The sequence below is a fragment of the Drosophila miranda genome, chromosome XR, assembly GCF_003369915.1.
Source record: "Drosophila miranda strain MSH22 chromosome XR, D.miranda_PacBio2.1, whole genome shotgun sequence".
NCBI classification, from domain to species: Eukaryota; Metazoa; Arthropoda; class Insecta; order Diptera; family Drosophilidae; genus Drosophila; species Drosophila miranda.
Window position 1 is genome coordinate 23775876 of NC_046674.1, and position 8885 is coordinate 23784760.

The following is an 8885-nucleotide window of genomic DNA, read 5'->3' on the forward strand; positions in this document are numbered from 1 at the left end:
GTAGAAAATTCATTCTTCATACGAATAAAATTATATGTTCAGCCGAATATACATATGTACACATCGGGGATTATGATTTCAGATCTTGAACAGAGATTAGTTAGTCCATTGTAGACCATAGGGTACTTGAATACATACAAGAATATTATGAAGCTTGAAGAATTTTAGAGCAGTTTAGGTGGTAGTTTTGTTCTTATGTAATTAGTCAGATAGATCTATAAGAAGAATTTTCAACACTTATATTTCGCCGTTTAACTCAAGATTGAATATATGTTTTTTAATGTTGGTTCAAGTTTGTTAAGGTGAACTCAGTTCGTTCACAGTGAACATTCCTGAAAGACCAATAACTAGGGCTGCAATATATGTACTGTTTTGTATATTTTGACTTTGAAATTGAGTTGAAAGTATATTTACGGTATATAATGGTATGTTTTATCAATTTCATCAATCTATTAAATAAGCATACATATGCTTGTCACTCATTTACTTTCAAACAATTTCGCATCAAACAAACGCATCCAGTCGATAGTATTGATGGCCGAACAGCTTTCTTCGAATCGGTTATTGGCTTTTTTTTTGCTCTCTTCAAATCGGTGTATGCTCTCTCTTTCAATTTTTTTGATGTTCATATTCGTTCAGGTATATCGTACATTAACGGAAACGGTTTTGGTAACTGAAACGGTTTTGAAACGGAAAAACGACGGATTTTTCTTTTGAACCAATGAAAATCGTCAAAAATGTTTGTCAAACCGATATTTTTCTAAGAAAAATGGACTTAAAACATGATGCTGCAGAAACATGCTTACGTGACCACTTAATTTTTTTACCGTTTTCAACATGTATGGATCAGACTTAAGTGCCGCGTATTTCGCGAAAATGTTTGTATTTGCAGGCTTCAACGAATGCAGAAACTAGTAAGTTTCTGTTTTAAAGCTATTAACGATATTTTGCAGTTCGGTCTTCTTACAGAGGCTAAGTATAGGTATTGATCTTTATACGTATATACAGGAAACTAATTATATGAATGAATGGTCTAAGTTATTACTAATCTTTCAACTAAGCTTTGAAAACAGAATTTTAATGTTAATTAAAATAAATCGGGTATAAAGCAATACTCTTAGTGGGTAGTTGACCAGCAACAATGACGAAACATTCCAGACAAACTTTCATTTATTTGTTTAAACCTTGTTTAAGAAGAAATTCGATGGAAGGGAGTAATTAAAATTAGCATATCTTGTAGAAAATGTATCTATCAATCGGGTAAAACTATGTGTTCAGGTATGAAAGCCCTAGCTAGCTATTAATATAAAATCGAATATAAAAATGGAGGAATTGGTTTCCAATCCTTGACGGGGAATTCATTGTAAACGGTTCTTTAATATTCCACCGAAAATTATGAAAATGAATGAATCATTTGAGTGCAGTTCAGGCAAAAGATATGGTGGTTTTTATAAGTTCAGAGGAAAGATGGTAATATTTTCCGCCATTTACATCAAGTTGTTGAACTGTTTAAATAGGTGGGTCTTAAGTGGGCTAAGTTCGTTTTTGTCATCGGTATATATTTTGGTATATTTCTAAAGGGCCAATAAGTATATTTTATCGCTAAGTTGCCGTCACACTGATTTTCTTGTCATCATGTCTAGCTCACACACCTTGCTAATTTCTTAGTATTTTCTAGTATATATGAACTCTTGGCCAATGCTCCAATGTATAAATCGTGTAGGAATGCCATTTAGAGCCATATCCCAGTCCACTTCGAATATTCATTCGTGTCAAGCATCGAATTCCTGAACATTTACCCCAAAATCTCACTTTTTTCAAGGAAAATGCTTTTAATAATTACATAAAAATGTAGTAAATATGTAGCAATTGTGTAGTTAGCGCGTAGTTACTATGTAAGGAACTTAATTTCATGGAAATTGACGTTGACCGTTTTCGCTTAAACCGCATTTTATAAAAAATCCCAAAAAGATGAAAACTTAGATTTAACCAGTCTTGTAGAAAATAAAATTTTGAGCTCAGAGCTGAGGGTCCTAGCTACCTAGTAATATTCAACCGAATATCAAAAACGAGGAGAATGTTGCAACTTAAATACAAATAATTCGTCAGTATATTTACGGTTTATTTATATTTCCGTATATTCCTGAGGGTCAGGCCGTATATTTGATCAATAGGTCACACTGCGTTCCAGCTGGTGGGGCTCGTATTGGGGGAAAAAGCAACATCACATCACCGAGAAAAAATAGGGAAAAATGTGGTTTTCGGGCAAGTAGGTGCTAGGAGGTGAGCAGGGAAGTGGAAAATCGAATGAAAATTCGTTGAAACGCACAAACCCGATATGAAATAGCTGAAATTGCTTTCGTATTTCGTATTGGTACGAGTATCGTCGCACCAAGAAGCAAAACCAGCGACAGAGACACAGACACAGACACAGAGGCATAGGCAGTGGCTGAGTGGAAGCAAGAAGTCGAGGCAGATGACCGATGCAGAAGTAAAATCTACGTGCAAATTCGACAAACAGAGCTAAGATAGCAGTTGGGGCAGATATATTGCCGCAAACAGTTCTAATTATACAACAGCCGTAGTGTGTTCCACGACCCCCCCCCCACCCCCTCCCGAAGAACGAAACTGGTTATACACACAGCAACGACGACGGACGACGAAGGAACGGGAGCAGCAGCAGCAGCAGCGAAAGGCAGTTCGGCGCAGCGGAGAGTGAGGGTGAGTAAAAATCGATTTGTTGCACAAAACGCCACACAAACACACGACCATACTCTGCATTCGGGGTGCGAGTGGGCGACGGCGGTGTCGGTGGCAGTGGCAGCAGCCGAGTGAGGTGGGGCAGTGGCGATGGTGACAGCTTCTGGTGGTGCGACTTCTGGGTCGACCTGGGCGAGCAGGCGTTCGCCAGATTGCCCAAATCTGTTCCACTGCAAATCTCCGGATGTGCGGCCCAACAAAAAAATCGAATCCAGCTCAAAATGATTTATTTCGATTCCAGGCACTCGCGACTGCTGTTCGATGGACAAAATCAAATCAAAGGTTATTGGCGTGCTGCGCGAACGCGACGGAGGCACGAATGTCAATCGAAGCGGCGGCGGTGTCGGCATCGGCATCTCCAATGGCAACGCCAATGGCGGCAGCGGCGTTGGCAGTCATCAGGTGGGCGTGGGCGTGGCCGCTGCAATTGGGGTCACGCAGGACAATGGCAATGGCAATGGCAACGAAGGCAACGCCCCTGGACCAGAGCGAAGCGATGGACATGCGAACAGCAGTGCACTGGCACCTGGCACCACCGGAGTGGGTGGGGCGGCACGCACATCGGTGCTGTCGCGACCCCAGACATCGAAAATCAGCGCTCTCGACCTGGCCGGCATATTGAACACTCGGCGGCGCTTAGAGTGGACCAAGGAGTGGCTGCGCAAGAACCAGGCCGAGTTCCTAAGCAAGGAGAATCTGCTGAACGAGCTGCAGTCGCGCAAGGACGAGTGCTATCACTTGAATTACTTCCTCGCCATAACCGAGAGCCAATTCCGCTACCTAGTGCAGAAGCTGGAGCCGATCATCAGTCAGTATGCGCCACAGCGGAAGAAGAAATCGTTCAGCGCCGAGGAGCGTCTGGCCATAACGCTCAAGTATTTGGCAACGGGTAAGCGGATCGATTCAGTCTTAAGGCAACTGCACCTCAATAAAATGGTATAATATGTTTCTTTTCGCTTCGAACAGGTGAAGTGCATTCTTGTCGAAACTACTGCTTCCGTGCCTCGAAATTTGTGATAAACGAAATGATTGCCAATATCTGTCTGGGCTTCTACGAGCACCTCAAGGACCAATACGTGACACTACCAAAGACTGATGAGCAGTGGCGCAATGCGGCCACGGACATGGAGCGCAAGCACAGCCTACCCCAGTGCGTGGGTAACCTCTTCATGCGCAGCATTCAGCTGCAGAGCAATGTGGCCAGCAGTACCACTAATGGTGACGACCGCAAGCGGGCCACCGTCATCTTCACGGGCATCGTGGATGCCGACAACAATTTCCAGTATGCGAAGGTGGAGCGAGCGGCAAACAGTCGCCCCAACGATATATACAACCAGACCACTGCCGTGGAGCTGATCGAGCACAAGATGCACGCCCTGGAGGCGCAGTCAAAGCATCGTAATGGCTACTACTTTGTCGGGGACTCGGTGCTGCCAGCCACCTCATACTTGGTCACCACACGGAACTGGCCAAGGGACCGGGCAGTGCTCGACGCTCTCGAGCAGGTCAATGCTCACGCGGACCAGACCATGCGGATTCTCTGCAACATGTTCCCCATTTTGGCGCAGCCTCTGCGCGTTAGCGACAAGCATATCCGCGAAGTGGTTCTCGGGTGCGTGGCGCTGTACAATTTCCTGCGCAAGTCGGACGACTCTTTCCGCCGCAACAGCGACAGCATCGTGCAGCAGAAGCGCGGCGCGGAGCAGCAGCAGCTGGCGTATGCGGACAGCGAGGAGATCGACGATGACTGCATCATGCTGGCCACCGAGGAGGAGTTGCGTGAGCGGGCCGAGTTCACGCCCAGCGTTGGCCTGACCACCTGTTTCCAGACCCTGTGCGCGCAGCGTGGCGAGACGGCCGAGGGCCTGGCCAAGCGGGAATGGCTGCTACAGCTGCCACTGTCCAGTGGCGAACAAAACGGGACTGCGAATGAGAACGAGAATGAGAATGAGAATGGGAACGTGAGCGGGAGTGCTGCCAATACCAACGGAAGCGGCAGCGAGAACGGGAGTTTATATTAGAGCAATTTACCTAAGTACTAAGTTTACGAATTTTGTATAGTTCCTTGTTTTATATTTTGTAATCTATACTCTGTAACTGCATCGGCCAAAAAGTCGTCGACTATTGTTTACCTCTTGTTTAGCGCATTCTTCTTCTGCATACCATACGATTACCATTACGATTACCTGCGCTGTTCTACCTTCGTTCGTTCGTTGGTTCGTTCGTTCTGTGCTTCTCCTAGGGTCTGTATAGTTAGCTTAGTTTCTTATGGAAGTTCAGGTTCAGTGAATGACGCTATGTGATGTCTCAAATCTCTATTGTGGCCCAGTGCTCCTGGGGAGCTTAGCAATGCGGCAACAACCAGATTGTCGCGCGAACAGCGGTGTGAAAGTCGAAATTCGATTAAATAAAACGGAAACAGATCAAGAAAATTAAAATTTTAGTATTCGTATTTAAGCAAGCAACAAATTATACATAATTATATTTACAATAAATGTGTAAGGAATGGTCTTTACGTGTCTAAATCTAAGCCCCATCCCGTCCCTATCGCATCTGCTTATCGTTTTCGTTTCAGATCTCGCTCCAGTGGGGCCACTGCTGCACCAGGGTGTACAATGCATCCCCGGGACTCTTTGTGGCGCTAACCTGGCGGTGCCCCAGCAGCTGATAGCCCTCCGCCAGCTGGCCCTGCCCAACAGCCTGCTCTAGAAGAGACTTTCCAGCCTCCAGGGCCGCGTCGCTTGGCGGCTGCTCGTCGAAGTTGCCCATGAACGCGATGCCCAAGGAACCCTCATTGTTGGCACCGGCAAATGCTCCCCGCAGACTGGGGCTTCGACCCTCGTAGACGCGTCCATTGCCGCCGATCAAATAGTGGTAGCCTATGTCGGAGAACCTCTGCCTCGTCATCTGGTACTGCTGCAGATTGCGCATCAGGTTCGCACAGCCCTGATCGTCACTGCAGCCGCCTCCGCCCGTGTGGGCGATCACGGCTCGGGCCAGAGGTGTCTCCATGCTGTCAATATCCCCACTAGCTGGCCGAGCATTCCATTCGGCTCTCGTCACCACCGGGACATCGGCAGCGACGGCTGTGAGCGCCACAGCAAGCAGCACGAACCACGTTGCGATCATTCTGGCACCGTGTCTGTTGATCAACTGGGAGTGATCTGGGCCTAGAGCCGCTCTTATTGGTCGCTGATAAACCGCGTGGCCCTTGGGCGATAGCTTTTTCCCCCCGACAAGCTACATTCATACATATGTACATATATGAACAACACGGTTCGAGGTGATTTTTCTGAGCGTTGTTTGTAAATGACTTCCCCGAGAGGGCTAGCCAAAGAGTCTGCTTAGATACTCGTATGCCATGACGCATGTCAAAGATGTGACAGGTGCGATCCGTACAGCTACCATCCATATGGGTCGAGGGGATTTTTTGGTCATCGATGTTTTTCAACTGACTCCCATAGAGGGTTGTGCAAAGACTTTGAACGTATTTTAATTACCACCAAGTCTAGGATAAACGAAAATAAACATTATTCCAGAATATAGTGAGTACCTTCGCATTAGCGCCATCGCCCATTTCCATTCCACTTGCATAGTCGTATGGGTGTTTTCGAAACTCTTAGAGCAACCCCTGATCAAGTGACTATCGCTGTAAGCGTGCTTGTCGCTGATAAATTACTGGGGCTGTGTGGATCACACTTGAAAGTGGGCTAGCCAGGGTGAATCCCCACCGACTAAAGTCCCACCACCTCCTCTAACTCTTCCGGTCGGCCTTCGCTCTATTCCAGTTCATACGAAGAAAAACCTCAACTTGACACAGATGTTCCATGCAGTAATTTAATTAAAAAACTTTCGTAATTAAATGCAAAGATAGCAAAAAATTGAGCAAATTGCGAGGAATTATCCAGCGCCTCTGGATGGAAGGAGTCGAGGAGCAAGGACCCTGAATTGAAATCGTAAACGTGACAACGAAAATGCAAGTAAGCGCCCTCAATTAAAAGCCAAAATGACTATAAAGCGCCATAAAAAAAGGGGGCAAAGGCAAAACCGCAACAGCAAAAAAAAACCAAAAGCGAAACCAGAGTAAAACTCTCCTACGCCTGGCAGGAAAACGCGCTGGAAAATGGCAGAGAACCAGAAGAACTACAGCTGGGGGGACTGGAATTAACTTAACTTGAATTTAAGCGAGTTTCAACTACCAGGAGAGGGATTTATCCCATCCCCCTCTCCTATTGGGCTTGTTGGAATGGTTATTCGAACTGATGCCCCAGGTCCTGAACGAAACTAGGCTAATGCCAACCAATTCCTCCTCCCACCCACCGAGGCGGGACAAACATATTTTTTTCTGTCCCGCATCTGGCTGGTGTCCTGTGTCCTGTGTTCTGGGGATGCTCCCACTCACCAGTCACCAAGGCAGCACCAAGGCAGCACCAAGGCAGCACCAGGCAGCGGCGCCAGGCTGGCTCATTTGCTAAATTGTCAGATTTATTTCGCTAATTGCTGCTCATCCGTTTAATTAAAATTAAAAGAACTTGCACAAGTTAGGGCGAAAGTTTTTATGCGAATTCTCTGGAATCTCGCATTGGGCACGTTTAGAGCTCCTCGTCCTCGCACACCTCTCTCGGAGCACCTCCCATTGTTGTTACTACAATGCCATCTATTAAATTGCTGTGCAAAGTTGGCGAGCGCCGAGCACCTGGCAACAAGCAACTTGCCACCAAAAAGATGGTGATGATGATGTTGCGGAAGGCTGAAGGCGGCAGGCGCCCCGGGTAGGCTTTCAACTCTGGACAGGCAACAAATTAAACTGCAAGTCTTGCAGGCTCCGTTAAAGCTGTCACATTTCCCAAAAGGTGTCAATCGGGCCAGCCCAAAAGTTGCGGCGAACAAGGAAGCATGGAAGCAACAACTATTTGCAACTACAGGGCCGGGGACTAGGACTGGGACGGGGAGGGAAGGGGCTTGAGGACTCCCACAACTACAATTTGCACGCAATGCTGCACCATCTGGTGTGGCACCTCCTCCTCCAGTGGCGCCAGCAGCACGAACCGGAAAGAGCAAAAGTTGCCTGCAACCACACTGTGGATTCGGATTTGGGCAACTTTTGCAGTGCGGATTGCGGATTGACACCCACCGCATGCCACGCCCGGCGCCCCGCGCCCTGTGCCTCACGCCCCACGCCCAATCCAAGGGAGAGTGTCGATTGGAGGGCGACATTTTTATGACAACTTGCTTAAATTTCATAACAGAACTCCTGCAGAAAAGGAAAACTTATTTCGTTTACGAGTCGGAAAACTTGTCTGTGTGTGTGCCGAGGGCTAGGGGCCGGCCGTCGATGTCGATGTCGATGTCGCTAATGAATAAAGTTCGCTTGTGAATATCCACGGCAAGCACTTGCTCGGGACTCGGGGTTTCATCGTAAAGCGGCTGGAGATACGACCCCGGCCAGATGCATCTGCATCTCACGGGGGAAGATAGCACGCATCGGTGTATGTACCCCACAAGTCCGATCTTAGCCGAGTTCTGGCACTTTCTCGATTGCGGCCTTGAGAGACCCCACCACTTGCAGTGCTTAAATCTGCAGTACTGTACTTTTGCTGATTCGATTCTAGTGCAATCCGAAGAAAAAATCTGTTTTTTTTTTTTAATTTTACTGACTTTTGTGGTGTTTTTTATTCAGGGCAAAAGCTGTATGATTCTCTGACGTTGCACTTTGGAGCACCCCCATTGGGGGCAAAGGAAGCTGCTGTACTATTTTTAATATGGAACGAAAAGTATGCGCAACAATATAGCGCAATATTAAAGTCAAACGATGTGCGTAACAGCAAGCTCATCATCATCATGATCGTCATCATCATGCTGCCCTGGCAGGCACATCGACGTTTTCGAGCGTCCTGCATTGGCATCAGCTCCTGCGGCAGCTCCAGCTTCGGCTCCTGCTGACATCTTGTCAGAAATTTTCATGCTGCTGTAAGCTGTTTTCATGCACATTTTGGGCACTTGTGCTCGGCACAAACACTTCAATTTGGCTTCAAGGATGCGTGCATGCGGGCAGGACCCATGAATGGAGACAGGGCCATGGCCATGGCTAGGGCCAAATCCAGCTGCAGACGAAACAGAGCCGG

The 8885-nt window shown here is 47.1% G+C and overlaps 2 protein-coding genes across 2 annotated transcripts; one reads left to right on the top strand and one right to left on the bottom strand.

Moving 5' to 3' along the window:
• Window positions 1–2166: 2166 nt before the first annotated feature.
• Window positions 2167–5290, top strand: LOC108153209. The gene is made up of 3 exons (XM_017283031.2): window positions 2167–2721; window positions 3002–3649; window positions 3727–5290. Exons 2-3 carry the CDS (start codon window positions 3022–3024, stop codon window positions 4779–4781), a joined length of 1683 nt encoding a protein of 560 aa, XP_017138520.1. The 5' UTR covers window positions 2167–2721; window positions 3002–3021; the 3' UTR covers window positions 4782–5290.
• On the bottom strand, window positions 5184–8706 carry LOC108165281 (peptidoglycan-recognition protein SD). Its single transcript, XM_017301316.2, has 2 exons — window positions 8572–8706; window positions 5184–6000 (listed from the first exon to the last, which is right to left on the bottom strand). Exons 1-2 carry the CDS (start codon window positions 8704–8706, stop codon window positions 5332–5334), a joined length of 804 nt encoding a protein of 267 aa, XP_017156805.1. The 3' UTR covers window positions 5184–5331.
• Window positions 8707–8885: the final 179 nt, after the last annotated feature.

Excerpts from the sequence above, each read along its gene's own strand:
- LOC108165281 (XM_017301316.2), bottom strand. The coding sequence starts at position 8,706 with ATGTCAGCAGGAGCCGAAGCTGGAGCTGCCGCAGGAGCTGATGCCAAT. Across the intron at positions 6,001-8,571 it reads AGCTTGCTGTTACGCACATC|CTTGTCGGGGGGAAAAAGCT; the intron begins GTTTGACTTTAA and ends GTATGAATGTAG.
- LOC108153209 (XM_017283031.2), top strand. The coding sequence starts at position 3,022 with ATGGACAAAATCAAATCAAAGGTTATTGGCGTGCTGCGCGAACGCGAC. Across the intron at positions 3,650-3,726 it reads GCTCAAGTATTTGGCAACGG|GTGAAGTGCATTCTTGTCGA; the intron begins GTAAGCGGATCG and ends CGCTTCGAACAG.